We start from the raw sequence: 16,996 nt of genomic DNA on the forward strand, positions 1-16,996 counted from the left end.
AGCAGGTGCGCGTGATGAGGGCGTCATTTTAACGAGGAAAATCATTGGTCGTTTTATTACTGGACATATTAATCACGTCTAACACGACACCGTCAACGTATGGATGTTAAATATACAATAATGCGGAGCACGGGATTTCACGAGGAGCGCAAAATCGTAGAAACCAAGCAACCGATGCTTGCTTTATCCTATCATGCCTGATTAGCATACGGCGTTATCATCGCAATTATTGCTAAACAAAACTACTTATTTGGATGTGCATGAGGTTACATATTAAAAATTGCCTTTGATACAGGAAGACGTTAAATATTTCTGCAGGTTAACGAGATAAATGGGCTTATTGCAGAGTTAATGGAAGTAGCTTGAGTCCACTTTTGGCCTAGAAAGGTTAACTCTTTGTTTTTATTTGCTTTGGTTTTGGTTGTTAGTATTGCTGTAATCCTGATCTAACGGTTTTGGTGTATTCCTAAAGGTTTGACTACCTGTACAGTGCAGAATGTGGTTAGCTAGTGAGGATTTTGTTATTGAAGAAGTGGTTCTCAACTGGTGTTTCTTTGCTTCATGAAACCTTTCGGATCTTTTGTGTCAAATCAGTGGCGAGGTCACGTGATTTCAGTAGACGGAGCTTCTTTATGACATTATGGAAATGTTTCTCCACTATGCGGAGATCTGTGTGATACTATAAACCCCACATAAATCACGTAGCTTCATTTAGATCGCCCCCTAGTGGTGAATCACTGAACTGAAGTTTACATACATGTTAATGAGACCTTTGTAAAATGAAAGGGAATAATAGTATAGTTGACCTGTTTAGCAGAGCTCATCATGAAACAAAAGCCTTGATAATGTATTAAAGAATGCGTAATTTACAGTGCTTCCCACACACAGACTTTACTTGGGTATATTTAGACTGCATTTACACAGCAGATCTTAATGTTCAATGCTGATTTTGTGACAGTATCTGATTTTTTTTGATGACCAGCTTACATCATCTTTTAAAGGCGACTTGTATCCGATTGTCTGCATTTACGCTGCACACGGCAAAGGCGCAATGACCAGGAAAAAGAGCGGGCGCTGACTTACAGCGGATAATAAGAGCGCTCTTTTCTCTGTTCCTGTATTTAATCTGTTTGCAGAGTTTCCTTTTTTAAATTCTTTTTGACAAGCTGTTTTACTCTAGTTTATGATAGAAAAGCTCTCATTTGGCCATCTTCTTTTAATCTAGGCCTTTTCAAACCAGTAGGTGTCTTTGTCATGTCCATGGCGTGATTTAAACACGTGATGTATGCCAGTTTTGTATTAGTTCATATTGTTTATGTGGTGGATATTGCGCTCTCTCGCTCTCTCTCTTGTTAACATACTTGTGCTACATGACATTATAAAGGCTTTTTTTGTCCTATGTGAGGTTTGGGACTGCTAATGTCTGATCTGAAATGAAAGCGTCAGTGTTGACGTCATTCGCTAGTTTTTAATGAGCCGTGACTCGCATTGACAGGTGAAAATCCGATCTACCTGCAGACATGGATGTGACTCAAATCAGATTCAGGCCTTGTTCATATGTAGAAATTTTATCCGATATGAGTGAATCAGAATCCATGTGATGTCTTCCTGCTTACACATACATGGGCCATATCCCATCTGTGCGACATGACTGGAGAAAAATATCAGAATTGAGTCATTTGAACCATGCAGTGTAAATGCAGCCAAAGTGACAGATTTCATTAATTTTTTGTACCATTATTATTATCCTTTTACACGTTTTGTATCCCCTAATATAAACAAACATCAGTGGTCGGTTAAGCAGTGGAAAATCTCTCGTTTACCGGTTTCATACTGCTCGTTCTGTGTGCACGAGAGCTGTCAACACTCCCACAGACAGTCTCACATGCTCTGCAGACCCACAGTGACCTGCACCTTTTTGTGTCCAGCCGGGGTTTATAAACCTACTAAAATATCCGGGATTGGGTTTTGTTTTCTAAGCTGATGTTAATTTTATGCGCTCAGCAGCTGCGAGAGAGACATTAAATAATTAATTCTTTAATGTAAACGACTCAGAAAAACTTTAGGAAATACTCGGAGAGGGCTAAATTGGCTGCAGAATATTTGTACACCATTAGAAAAGGGTAATCAACTCATGTGTCTTATTTAAATAATCAACACATGTTATTCTTGAAATTATCATAATTGTTTGAGACATTCTCTGTTTTTATTCCTTTATTTCTGTCATTTATTTCTCATTTGCTGTATATTTTTTTCATTTGATGATGTCAATATATTTCATATTTATAAATCTAAAATGCTTTGGCAATACTGTACAGAATGTCATGCCAATAAAGCAACCTGAACTTGAATGAGAGAAGCTGATTTTACCTGTCAGTGGGTGCAAGAGAAATAGTGATTTTATTTTTATTTTTATATATTTCAGTCTTTTTTATTTTTTATTTTAACCCATTGAAAAGAAAAACTTTAAAACTGATAATATTAAAAATAGTGTTAAAAATCTAATTATGTTTTTGTTTGTCACATATAGTGAACTATTTATGTGCTGTGGGTAAAAGGTGTTTCAATTCGGCTACACCGCAAGTATATTTCAAACCTGTGGGAAGCTCTGTTTTATCTTCTGATATTAGGCTATGAGCTATAGGTAGGCCCACACAGAATCATAGCTTATCATTAAGTCTGTTTATTTACTTGTGTAAATGTGTGTACATTTATATTTATTCAGTTTTGAAATATATTTCAATAATACTATTGACTAATATTAAAATGTTCATATGATTTATGTACAATACAGTTGGTAAAGTAATATTGTCTGTCTTTTAGTAGAGATATTATATGAGAGACTTGCTTTGTTTACCAAATAAGTGGATCTAGATGAATTTGCATTGTAAACATTAAAAAAAAGGTTAAAAACTTTTAAATTATTTTTTATTTTAGATTTGTGTTTATAGTTACAATACTCCCAAAAATCATTCCGCATAAATCTGCAGAATTTTTACAAACTTCTGCACAGAAAAAGCAAAAAATGTCTGCGAGTCTGTCTGGCCCTAGATATAGGGTATACTTTTCATTTAAACTTTGCAATATGTTTGAATGAGTTCTGTTGCATTTACACAGTTTTGGCCACTGGGTGTGCTGTTTCCAACACTTTAAAATAGCGTATTGTTTTACGAGGCAGTTTCTTCACTAGTTTGTGCACAAATTAATACATTTTTTGTTGCAGCAAATGTCATGTGTAGGCCCACACAGAATCCACAGATTTCTAGCCCATCATTGAGTCTGTTTATTTACTTCTGTTGATGTGTGTAAAGTTATATTAATTCAGTTTTTAAATACATTTCAGTCAAATTATTGTTTAATATAACAATCTTCATATGATTTATGTATAATACAGGTTTTAAAGTCACATTTTCTGTATTTTAGTAGAGATATTATATGACAGACTTGCTTTGTTTGCCAAATAAGTGCTTCTAATTGGATTTGCATCGTAAACATGAAATAAGTTAAAATATTTTAATATTATTTTTTATTTCATACATTAAGTCTTTAGTTACGATACTCCCAAAATCATTCCACAAAAATCCACAGATTTCTTACAAAATTCTCGACAGCAAAAAACGTCCGCAGATTCGGCCTAGCCCTACACATGTGTCCAGTCAAATTAGTATACCTTAAAAACTATCAAAATTAGGCAAAACTATATATTGTTTTCTGATCATTTGAAAAACCATCCCACAGAATGAACTATTTTTGTGTGTCAAACAGTATCGAGACACATCCAGTGATAGATAATGGGTCCTGAAGCAAAACCAGTTGAGAAGCACTGCTTTAACTGATCAGATGCTCCATCGCTATCTCTGCTTCTGGGCTGAGCTCTTGATAAATGTGAGCAGTACCTGGTCCAGCATGTTAATGCCTTTTATCATAAAGCTTATCGGCCCAAAGGGCCCGTCAGGGTCAAGCGCCAGGAGGTTCAGCATAACGGCAATAAGATCCATGTTCTCTTATTCAGTCTGACAATCCAATCTCAGCATCTCCCACAGCTAAATACACCAAAGCAGGAGGCTCATGGTTAGAAACCCTATTATTGTCCCGCTGCTAACGGATAAAGGAAATGGTGTTCCAGTCTAGAGCCTCAATGGATCAATCGCAGATCTATATTTAGTGAGGATGCATCAGAGGGAGCTTGATGGGAATGTATTCAAAGTTCTAATAAAGCGTATGCGCTAAACCCCAATTGAACAATCGAGCCGACTGTACGGCGAGCATCTCTGAGTAAAGCTGTAATTCAGATGGCGATTACTTCTGTAATAAAGTCGTCTAAGCTAGCCGCTAGCTCGGCGTTAGCCCTATTCAGTTGGCGCAGCTCTGATACGGCGCTGCTGGGATTTAAGCATGTGTTCTCGGATGCGTTCGGAAGACTGCGCGGGCTTTGGAAATGGGCGAGAGGAGTATTTGGATGAGGGTACGGATTCATTTCAGCCTATTGTTTGGCGAAGGGACAGCAGTGAGCTAGCCAGCGCTGAAATCACACACTCCACATCCATTAGCGGTGGTAATCTCAGTCACGCTAGTCTTCACAGTGCGTCATTACAGAAGGCATTAGCAGCGCCAAGTGGTGTGCTGCAATGGAGCATGTGCGCTCGTCAGGCGTGTATTAGCGTTAGCTTTGAGCCGGTGGGCACTGTACTCCAATCAAGGTGAGGTGACAGCAAGGACACACAAAGAACACTGCACGGAGAGAGAAAAAAAGAAGCACTTCTTGAGCTAGCCCGAGGTTGTTTGCTAGATACCAAGCTGGTTTTGCGAGCTCAGGATTGGCTGGTTTTGGGTACTTGGACAGAACAGCAGATGGCCAACCATATAAACACCAGCTTGGCCATGATGCCAAACCAGCTAAACCACCTCAGGCTTGTTAGCAAACATACTTAGAACACGTCGTATAAAATATTGGGGCATTATGAGAATCAATACTCGCAGAGCATTCCTATAGTTTCTAAACCTTTATCCCGCGTCTGGATTTCTGAGCACATTTGTTATTCCTAATGAGCTAATCGAAGCTAAGAGGCGTCCTGTGCAATTTGCTGAGCGTCTAGCTGATTTTCCTATTAAAAGCTGGCTGTAATAACCAGGGAAATAATTTCACACAGCTCTGAAAGAGTGCAAACACCTTCTTTGTGCATATGACAACATTAAACGTAATTACAAGAGCAGTGAATCCATAAAGTGCATCTTTGCATATTGACTCACTGCATTAGGTGCGCTAGAGGGCTTGAGTGACATTTTGCGTCCTTTCATATTCCCGGCTTCAAATATGTATTAACTTATCACTGCAAAAGCAGGTAAGACTCCAGAAAGATCCATCCTTTTGATGTCATGTTTATTGCGGCGCTAACCAAAGCAACATGCAGCATCTGTGTACTTCAAAAGACGCGCGGCCAAACACACACACACACACAGACAGATAGAGAAAAACACACAAACTGGAGTTAAACGGGGAAGTTCGCTCGCTGAATTTCTGACTACAGCCTTGGCTTTCTTCCTGCCAGTCTGTGTGTGTGTGTGTTTCTAACAAGCGTTCTGTCACAGTCTTTGCCAGCTTGAGCTACAGCTGTTGATTTGGCTCCTTAAATGAGCCAAAGTCTTTGTACTGTTTGTGTATTTGCGTCTGTTTAAAGACTTGGCCATCGGTGCACGTCTCTCCGAGCCTCTGCCAGACGATCTCCTAAACGGTGGCCTGCGCTTTTTTCAGATCTGAGATGCTCCTGCACTATTTGAAGATAAAGCGGCCGTCCATTTCATGTGCATCTAACAGAAGTTAACTTCCTCGTCGTGAGTGAAGTAGCGTAGGATGGTTTCTTCAGTGAGAGGAGGGACATAAAAGACCAGTCTGGAAACATTTGAACTGCACGTCGGCTCTAATTCTGTCTGACATGTTTTTCTTTTCCTGTGTATCTTCAGCCCTCTTTTCCCCAAGACAGTTAAAACACCGGGGATAAGCAACCATCCCTGACAATTAGACGCTGATCGGCCAAGCGGAAAAGTGCAGAGCATCTGTAAGACGTGAAGAGTCATTTGTTTTTGTGTAAACAATCAAACCCGAGGGCATGAATGAAATAAACACTGCACCAGGCTTGAATGGGCGGGGGGGATGTTTGTTGTGTGTATACACTCTCAGAAATAAAGGTAGAGGTGCATTTGGCACCTTGAGGTACTACTGTGCACTCTCAGAAATAAAGGTACGCGAGCTGTCACTGGGGTGGTACCTTTTCAAAAGGTACAAATTTGTACCTAAAGGTCCATATTAATTCCATAAAAAGTACAAAAGTGTTCCTCTTAAATTTTTTAGGTACTAACATATACTTTTGAGGTACCAATATGGACCCTTTAAGTACAAATGTGTACCTGTTAAAAAGGTACCACCCCAGTCACAGCTCGCATACCTTTATTTCTGAGAGTGCACAGTAGTACCTCAAGGTGCCAAATGCACCTTTGACGTACCAATATTGACCCTTTAGCTAGGTATGCTAGGTACTGTCCCAGTGACAGCTCTCGTACCTTTATTTTTAAGAGTGTAAGGCCCAGATGAGTGGTTTTTACATTACATAACAACTTGATTCACGAGGCGTCGAGGATGGAATTGCTAGACTGGCCTTTGAGCCCTGGCTGAACACCATAATATTAAGTGACTTAAGATGTCAAAGCTGAATTTTTGATCATTTGTGTCTAGTTTAATGTGCAAAGACAGCAATTGGAAATTGTTTAGATGACCCAGCATGTCAACTGAATACCTTTAGAAACCTCGGCATCTGAAAAAACAGATTCAAGTAATAGCTTTTGAGTTTTCCCACACTGAAAGCCTAAGTGCTAATCGTCCATCTGCATTATGCTGGGTTCACACCAAACTCAAAGCACCGCATCACTTGCTCTAGTTTACCTGCAGGATGTTTTTTCCCCTCGTGAATTGTTTACTTGAGCTCAAATATTTGAACTTGTGTGGTAGATGCATGTTCTCCGTCATTCACGCAATGATAATTGACTTTGTATGTCATTTACTTGTGCAGATAATTTCACGTTTGGTGTGAACCCAGCATTAAATAATTCATTTTGTGCCTGTATTTCCAACAAATTTGAAGTCATCACATTATTTCTTACCTCCAAATGCTTTCAGTGTGTGCGGACCTTAGCAGAGGACATTGCATTATAGAGGATACCGTGATATGGGATATGCATTTCCAGCCTATCTTCAGTTTCTTTTCATTCGATATCTTTGTGCTGAATCCCTTTTATTAGGATTTAAATCTGTTTGTGTGTGTGTGTGTAAGTGCAGACGTGTCTCCAGCAGTGACAGAAAGTCCCCATTGACTCTGTGACATCCAGAAATCCCTTTGACATGAGATGAATAGACAGTTTTGGCAGGCTGCCCCACAGTCGTCTTTACAAGACTTCCCCAAAGCACTTTTTTTCTGCTATGTACAGTATCTACAACTATACTGTTTTTGTATGTGTTGATCATTGTCTGTGATTCTTGGCAGGCGTACAAGAGATATACAATAGACCTGCCAATTGAGTGCTTCCCAGTTCCAGTTTCTGAGATATTATATCCCGTTTTTCCTACTTACAGTAAAAATACCGGCAAGTGCTTGTCAGTCGGTCAGTTGTTTTCCTGCTAAACCAATGAACCCTAGAGAGGACACAGCATGAGTTCACCTTTTATAGAACTTGCCAGAATTGAACACTTCCAACCGGCTCATCCCGGTGGTTTCTAGACTAGTATTTGGCAGGTACCTATATGACAGCATGCAGATTGTTGACAGACATGTGTCCGATGTACAACTGGAACTCCAAGCTCACAGGCTGTCTTTTGACAAGCAGTTCCCCCATCAGTTCCAAGAGGGGACGAAAAGCAAGTTTCCAATGGTTAGAGATGTCTTTGGTATTGCCTGACCCTTTGAAAGAGCATCACCCACTATGTTGTCCACCTGTCAGTGCTCAGTATTCTGACATTGTCAATGTTTGTTTTCACAGCAACAGGGAGCGGCCACTACAGTCTACTGCGCTGTGGCTCCAGAGCTGGAGGGTATCGGCGGGATGTACTTCAACAACTGCTTCCGATGCCTGCCCTCCCCGCAAGCCCAAGACCCCGCAGCCGCCCTCAGTCTGTGGGAACTCAGCGAGAGACTCGTCCAGGAGAAATCCACCCCTCCTCAGGTGCTCTGACCCCCCCCCAACACCAACACCGTTGGATTCAGGCTTAGGATAATCATTGTTTTGAAGGGGCAAGAAACGATTATAAACTGTACAAGGACATTGGCAATCAAGCTCGGAAGTTATCTGGGAATCGGAAGCTAGAACCACATGGGCAGGGACTTCTACAGCAGATAAAGAGATGCGGAGAGACAGCGAGAGATTCAATTCAATTGCGTTTCACTCGTTCTCAAAGGCAGGCGTAGTCACTCAATCCCGCATTAGGGTTTAACTAGGTCTAGATCACTCTATAAATGTCTCCTTAACAAGCAATAACGTTTGAGTTGTCTTTAGAGAGAGAGAAAAGGGGAAGAGGGGGGTCGTCTATATGGTTTAAATGGACACTTGCGGGAATAGAAATACTTGTTTGGAGATCAGTGTCAATCTTAAGTCTGCTGTACAGATAAAAATGTCGAATAAATGTTGTAACCCTACAAAGACATAATGCGGGAAATGTACAATTAGTGAACTATTTACAAAACGTGGTGTCTTCACATTGCTAAGAATAGGCCTGTATTGATATCCTGTACACAATATACACGATGCTGTCCTGAAAGGATGTGATTGCTGTTGTCTTTCTTTACCCCGTCTGACTAGAGCCTCCTGAACACTTCTTATAAAACCCTGGGCTAACGTGAAGGATGATAAAACAGCATCTGGTACGAGGGCCGTCAGCGGAAATATCTGGAGGAAGTTCCTTTTTATTGTCCAGATTGCATCATCAAACATGCAGGGATGTTTCCTAATTTGCTTTTCGTCGCGAGCGAGACATCTGACTTGAAATCGTGGGTAGAGTCGCTAAAAGGGGATTGTGGGTAAGGCTGAGGAATGGCACTCAGGTTGATAAAGGGTTTGTGATTTCTCCCGATCATCTTCCTCCTCCTCACCGTGGTCTTCTTCAGGGGTTGATTTTGGAGAGGTTGTGCTTTGTGGCAGTCTTGGAGCCGTGGGTCACCCTAAGCCAGAAGCGTTCCAGTGTTACACTGTCTGTAAAGAAAGACAAAGACACAGATTCATTTACAAAAAAAAAAAAAGATGATTTAAAATGTTATTTAATGTAATCATCATACTTATATACACACTAGATATCACAAACGGACCCTGAGCATGCGTCAATTCCGCCACCACATTTGTACAGTGCTCCCAGGACCAAAGTCATTCAACCGCACTAGTCAAGACTAAAGCCAATCTGAAGATGCTGGACTTCAGTGATGTAAACGGGTGTAGTAACGAGCAAACAAGGACAGAACATTTCATAGGTAAGATTTCATTTTTTTTAAGATTTTGTATGTTATGAACCTTTGTGCTAAACAAGTAACGTTATTGATGATAATACAGTCTCTTACTGCACTGACCTTAAGGCAAAGTAGCACCAACTTGCACTAAATTCTAAGGTTATGCTAGTTTTGTTGAATAAAATCAGCAAACAATGTAAAAAAAATTTGACAACAAGATGCTGCGCTGCCAGAAACCTGTATTATTGTCAACTAAGTGAAGTAATGGCTAGTTTTTGAAGTAACTTATAAGGGTGTCGGTTAACAACAGATATGTATTTATCCATGGCTCCGGATGGCTTGTCCTCCACTGTACCTTGGTCCCACATTCATTTCAAAGGAGCACTACCCTGTACTAAAATGGCAGCTCTATTGATGCATTTCTTCCAATAGACTATAACAGTGTAGGTAAAATCTAATGTGAATATCTATGATTGTAAACAGTCATATCAGAAAAAAAAAAAACTTAGCATACGTTCATGCTTCCTTCACTAAACAGTGAACATCACATCTTGTATTGTTTCTAGTGCTACAAAAACTGCTAACAGCACCAAAAACCAATATTTTGGTTTTAAATTATTAAATAGTCATTAATAAAAACAATTAGTCACTTTATTTTAAGATACATTATAATTCTCGATATTGACGAACTATTAAGACCTTATAAATATATAAAATTCTAAACTTTAAAAACTACTAATTTGCAGTTTATTATTAGCAAGTAAAGGCTGGTTTATAGTTCTGCATTAAGCACACACGTATTGTCCAGCACAGCCTTCACGCAGTCGCATACCCCTCGCCGTGGCTGATGATGATGCGCACTTCTCAAAAAATGTAACTACATGTCGCAACGACGTGCAGCGCAAGTTCTGTGATTGCTCTGTGATTGGTCAGCTTGGTAGCGCTGATGAATGTGGGCGGGACTAAGAGCCGCACGAACCAGTTAGAGTGAGTGTTTACAAGTGTCGAGTCCTGTGAAGGAGCTCCAATTGGAAACTTCTACGTCTAAGCGCACACGTATGGTCTGGCGCAGTCGCGTACCCTTCGCTGTAGCTGACACCTCTCAAAAATGCAACTACACGTCACAACGACACACAGCACAAGCTCTGTGATTGGTCAGCTTGGTATCGCTGACGAGTGTGGATGGGGCCAAGAGCTGCAGGAACCCGTTGGAGCGAGTGTTTACAATTGTCAAGTCCCATGAAGGAGCTCTAATTGGAAATGGCTGGGTCAAGCGCACACGTACGGTCCAGCGCATTCGCATACCCCTCGCTGTTGTGGCCGCTGATTCGCACCTCTCAAAAAAATGCAACTACACAACGACACACTGCGCAAGCTCTGTGATTGGTCGGCTTGGTAGCGCTGACGAGTGTGGGGAGGACCGAGAGCCGTGCGAACCCGTTGGAGAGAGTGTTTACAAGTGTCGAGTCCCGTGGAAAACCTCCAATTGGAAACTTCTGCGTCAAGCACACACGTATGGTCTGGTGCATACCCCTCGCCACGGCTGACAACTACATATCACAACACACAGCGCAAGCTCTGTGATTGGTCGGCTTAGTATCGATGATGAATGTCGGCAGGACAGAGAGCCGTGCAAACCGCTGGAGGGAGTGTTTACTAGTGTTGAGTCCCGTGGAGGACCTCCAATTGGAAACTTCTGCGTCAAGCACACACGTATGGTCTGGTGCATACCCCTCGCCACGGCTGACAACTACATATCACAACACACAGCGCAAGCTCTGTGATTGGTCGGCTTAGTATCGATGATGAATGTCGGCAGGACAGAGAGCCGTGCAAACCGCTGGAGGGAGTGTTTACTAGTGTTGAGTCCCGTGGAGGACCTCCAATTGGAAACTTCTGCGTCAAGCACACACGTATGGTCCGGTGCAGCCTTCGCGCAGTCGAATACCTCTGGCCACGGCTGACAACTACATGTCACAACACACAGCGCAAGCTCTGTGATTGGTCGGCTTAGTATCGATGACGAATGTCAGCAAGACAGAGAGCCGTGCAAACCGCTGGAGGGAGTGTTTACTAGTGTCGAGTCCGATGAAGGAAACTTTTGGTTTGTGTTTACTGTATGGTTAAAGTTGTTGCACGTCTGCCGGTTCCCATCTCAGAATGAGCCAATTTTAGCTACGTGTACATTAAGGCAGCATTAGGGTCACGTCGATCACTCGACTCAGAAGTATAAATCAGCCTCAAGCTAATAGCTTAGGGGTAGGATTAGGGATGTAAAATAAGATCAAATCACGCTATTAACTCCTGCCTATTATTAAAATATTAACTGTTTTAGTAGGTAGTATAAGCTTATTTTACCAGCCCAATACCAAAACCCAACTTCTAACATGCTGACTATTAATAAGCAACTAATTAGTAGTTTATTGAGCTAATAGTGTTAGTTAATAGTGTTACTGAACAAATGTTGAAAAACAACAGTACTAATACATGATGTACAAGCATAAGGTACACGCTGCGTGAAAACATGACGTAATTTACATCTTAAGTGGGGAACAGTACGCATTGTGATGATAAAAATAGCGAGTCTTTTACATCACAGCCCCAGGAACAAAAAAGGACATCTCTAGGGAATTAAACCAAGAAAGTCTCCTCTATCTGGCGAATCAGGGGTGAATGAGTTTCCCAGGAGTGACATGAGCTGAACCCGTTCTCGCTTGTGTGTTTAGCGAGGCTTTGACCATGACCCGGAACAACTCCATAAACAAACCGCCTGTCACACGCATTACTCGCTCCAACAGAGTAATTGACACATCAAGAAACCAATCATAAAAGAGACCCGTCCCGCCCTTTCACGCTTGTGCAGCCAATGGAATCAATAACCTGGACCAGCAAGACATGGATAAAAGCAACTCTCTAGTACATTTCTGCAGCAGAAAATCAGGTGGCATTACAACACACTGAACTCCTTCAGTGTGCCACAAAGGAAACATGCACAAGTTGTACAAAATGTAAGCGTGATCTCTTCCCAACCTGTCAGAAATGTGCAACCCAGCATGTGATCTGAAGAACGGGGTTGTGTAATGCTCAGGGTACACACTCTCCTGCACAAACAGGGTTGCGTAATGTACATGTTCCCTTCTCGGTGCAGGTGGCCTATCTATGTTTGCTCCCACACACACACACACACACTGTATTAGGAGACCATGATGCAATGCAGAAATTGCACATACACAGATTGGGTGTATGATACTGAAAGATAGACAAGGTGTTCCTAGTATTCCTCGTACATTTAAGCGGTGTGCAAATTATACATTGACTATTGGGTCAGCTTTTTAGTAGTTTCTAATAGATACGCATGCTTCAGTGAACCAAATTTATACATTTAATTCAATTACATATCACTGGTTAATTAAACTTATTTAAGTGTTTAGTGATTCAAGAGATAATGAGGTGATTCTGACCTATACTGTAATCTCTGATGGGTTATTTCAACAGATGTGTTTCTCTATTCTTTCTATCTATCTATCTATCTATCTATCTATCTATCTATCTATCTATCCATCTATCCATCTATCTATCTATCTATCTATCTATCTATCTATCTATGTGTATATATATATATATATATATATATATATATATATATATATATATATATATATATATATATATATACACGCCACTTTATTAGGTACACCTGTCTAACTGCTCGCTAACACAAATTTAGCACATGGATTGCAACTCAATGCATTTAGTTCAAACTGAGCATCAGAATGAGAAGAAAGGTGATTTAAGTGGCGTCCCCAACATGAAAGCATGGATCCATCCTGCCTTGTATCAGCGGTTCAGGCTGGCGGTGGTGGTGTAATGGTGTGGGGGAGATTTTCTTGGCACACTTTGGGTCCATTAGTACCAATTGAGCATTGTGTCGCCACAGCCTACCTGAGTATTGTTGCTGACCATGTCCATCCCTTTATGAGCACAGTGTCTCCATCTTCTGATGGCTACTTCCAGCAGGATAACGCACCATGTCATAAAGCACCAATCATCTCAGACTGGTTTCTTAAACATGACAATGAGTTCACTGTACTCAAATGGCCTCCACAGTCACCAGTTCTCAATCCAATAGAGCACCTTTGGGATGTGGTGGAACGGGAGATTGGCATCATGGATGTGCAGCCGACAAATCTGCAGCAACTGTGTGATGCTATCATGTCAATATGGAGCAAAATCTCTGAGGAATATTTCCAGTACCTTGTTGAATCTCTGCCATGCAGGATTAAGGGAGTTCTGGAGGCAAAAGGGCGTCCAACCCGATACTATTAAGGTGTACCTAATAAAGTGGCCTGGCAACTTGCAAGTTCTTGCAACTGTTTAAGTTCCATGTGCGATCATAGATGTCTATAAAACACCTGTCTAACTTTACTTTTAGGCCATATGTAGATAAAAACACGTATTTTGCAAGAAAGGTGTCTTCTGAACTCTTGCGGTGTCTATCGGTAGGCTAGATCTGCTGCTGTTCAAAACGCTGACTGAATATTTTGCTGCAATTATGCATTCTCAATGGTATGAACCGTCAGAGAGGCGTTCAAATGTATATGTATATTATGGTTATTGTGTTTTTTTATTATTATTTAATCTAGTTTTGGAGATCAAGGGTTAATCAGGGGGGTCAAAGTTGCACATTATCCGCACCCTGCATCCAAGGGTAAAGAGGTAGTCGAAAACTACAGTGCTCATAAACAAACACTCTGTATGTATTTCGAATTGAGCGTGTGTGTGGGATTGGAGGTGGGGCGGCGCTCTATTTCTGGTTCCACTCAGTCTCTTCCCTGTTCTTGCTCTCTTTTCTTGTTCTATCTGTTCTCTCCAGAGAGGTAGAGAGGTCTGGGAGAGGTAGAGGCAGTAAAAGTGTCACCGTGTAATGAATGGGCCCCTGATGGAGGGAGAGAAAGAGAGTTGTTGGGGGGGAAAGGAGGAGGAGGAGGACGAGGAAAGACTGGTTGTTATTTGTCTGAGATTGAGGGAGGATAGCTAATGATGTGAGGCATGTAAACCTGAAGTGGCACTAAACCATTTGTGTGTGTGTTTGTGTGTGTGTGTGTGGGAACCAATGGGACTGTCCTGATCCTGGATAACAGGAGATAAAGTGGGAACACAGATGTAGTGTTTCTGGGCCAGCCAGGTGTCACATACTGTATTGTTTGCAAATGGCTGAACATAGATAGGAAAGCTTCCAGTCCTACAAGGGTGCCGCTCAGCAAGGTCTTAACCAGGGGCACTGGGACAAGAGGGATTCTTGTAGACCACATCCCCTGTTGTCTGATATAATGTTTACTACCTCAGTTGGCTCGCATTGAAGCAACATTTCTAATAGATAAAGGTCCAAGCTTATCCCTACAGGTAAGACCGAGGTCTGATCGGAGCATCTATCTGAGGGTCTACCAGCAGCAGTAGATCTGCACTTAAACTGCACTGATTTTACTCTGATGATCTATCGAGGTTACTGTAGTATGTAGTTGTTGGGAGAATCTCAACTTTACGATTTTCAAATTCTCATAGAGCCACCCTTAAAGGTACTGGATATAGGCTCATTTTATAACTTCCCTTGACTTAGACAGTTAAGTTTAACCAGTTTTTTTAATCTATTCAGCCGAGTCTGGCAGGATCACTTTTATCTCAGCTGGGCAAAGATCACTGAATCAAATCAGACCATTAGCATCTCGCTCAAAAAATTACCAGAGTTTTGATATCAAAAGTACCACTTGGCAAGATCTTATCCAGGGGCACTGGGACAAGAGGGATTCTTGTAGCCCACATTCCCTGTTATTTGCTAAAATGTTTACTACTTCCTTTGGCTCGCATTGAAGCAACATTTCTAATAGATAAAGGTCCAAGCTTATCCCTACAGGTAAGACCGAGGTATCTATGTGCAGGTCTACCAGCAGCAGTAGATCTGCACTTAAACTGCATTGATTTTACTCTGATGATCTATCGAGGTTACTGTAGTATGTAGTTGTTGTTGTTGGGAGAATCTCAACTTTCACCATTTTTTAATCCATTCAGCCGGGTCTGGTGGAAGCACTTTTATCTTAGCTTAGCATAGATCATTGAATCAAATCAGACCATTAGCATCTCGCTCAAAAAATTACCAGAGTTTTGATAACAGTGGTACCACTCGGCAAGGTCTTATCCAGGGGCACTGGGACAAGTGGGATTCTTGTAGCCCACATCCCCTATTGTCTGATATAATGTTTACTACCTCCGCTGGCTCGCATTGAAGCAACATTTCTAATAGATAAAGGTCCAAGCTTATCCCTACAAGTAGATTTTTTTGTAGTTACATGTACTAAGACCAATAGAAAATTAAACGTTGCTATTTTCTAGGCTGATATGGAACCAATCACATATTTTAGCATAATAATCAAGTGATGCAATGTTATTAAACAGTGAATGGTAACAGTAACAGTGGCTGGTTATTAGTTACGCTAGACAACAGTGCTGCGTATAACCATTGATTCTTTACACCAGAATGAGAGTATAGTTCCTAGCCATTTTCCGTCACTCTTAGTACACAATGTAAGTACAGAAGAGTAAAGCTTAAAATAGTCAAAATGATCGAAACCATTGGTCTATTCTAGTTCTAGCTAAAAGTTCTACCACCAGACCCAGAGATTGCCTGAATGGACTCAAAAATTGGTAAAAGTCAACCATTTCCTTTCCTTTCCACTTGGCCAAGATTGACAATGGTCTGACCTACAAAAAGGACAAGCCTTCTCTAAATGCGTCTTAAATGCAAACAAAGAGGAATAATAGCATGCACTAAACGATGTTGACAGCGTGCCACAGGTGACATGGCATCTGAGCTTTCTGCCTGGAGGTCTTGTGTAAATCTGTTGCCTCAAAGTTGGCTTCCGTCCTCCGATCGAGCCCCATCCTACCTTCGGGGATGTCTGGGTGGCCATCATTTGGGTTTTATGACCCTTTTCTGCCTCCCCAGCAGGAGGAGCAAATGCTCAGCTGGGTCCAGACAGACGCTGGTGATATTATTCTCCTCAAGGCTTAGATTGGCATATAACAAAAACAACAGCTTCGCCTACAGCGTTGGGCCAAGTCTGTCCCCAATGACGTCTTGGATACACTAGTCATTCAACAGATTCATTTTTATTCACCAACTAGACTATAAAAGGTCTAGCTGTTGGTAACGATCCATTAGAGAAAAAGGCTTCAAATCAGAGAGTTTGATCAAGAGTGTAACAGCTTAGGTTAGCAGTATCTAACAAGTTAGACTGGAAAGTATAGCTCAATCCCAAAAAGATCCTATCCCACACGTCAGGGATCCAGAAGACCCCTTTAAAGTCAAAAAGCAAGCTTTCGTTATTCAATTCTGAGGCTGATGTTTGTGTGAAAGCCTGCAAAACGGATCTGATCTGCTTCTAGAACCACGCATGTCCTGCCAAGAAGGCCTTTGTGTCGGAGGCAGTGGAAGATTCATGAGTGGATGTTTTTCTCGT

General features: G+C 41.3%; 2 protein-coding genes across 2 annotated transcripts in view; one reads left to right on the forward strand and one right to left on the reverse strand.

Annotated features, from left to right (window-relative positions):
• wwox (WW domain containing oxidoreductase) overlaps positions 1–8,803 on the forward strand; it is a 316,805-nt gene extending 308,002 nt beyond the window's left edge. Inside the window, exon 9 of the mRNA XM_056451577.1 lies at positions 8,029–8,803. Within this exon, the coding sequence (XP_056307552.1) occupies positions 8,029–8,220 (192 nt within the window). The 3' untranslated portion in view covers positions 8,221–8,803. The remainder of the gene's footprint in view (positions 1–8,028) is intronic.
• A 91-nt stretch (positions 8,804–8,894) lies between these two features.
• Positions 8,895–16,996, reverse strand: part of mafb (MAF bZIP transcription factor b) — a 129,996-nt gene continuing 121,894 nt past the window's right edge. Inside the window, exon 3 of the mRNA XM_056451578.1 lies at positions 8,895–9,234. The gene's annotated coding sequence lies outside the window, so the exon portion shown is untranslated. The remainder of the gene's footprint in view (positions 9,235–16,996) is intronic.

This window comes from Danio aesculapii, chromosome 25, assembly GCF_903798145.1.
Source record: "Danio aesculapii chromosome 25, fDanAes4.1, whole genome shotgun sequence".
NCBI lineage: Eukaryota > Metazoa > Chordata > Actinopteri > Cypriniformes > Danionidae > Danio > Danio aesculapii.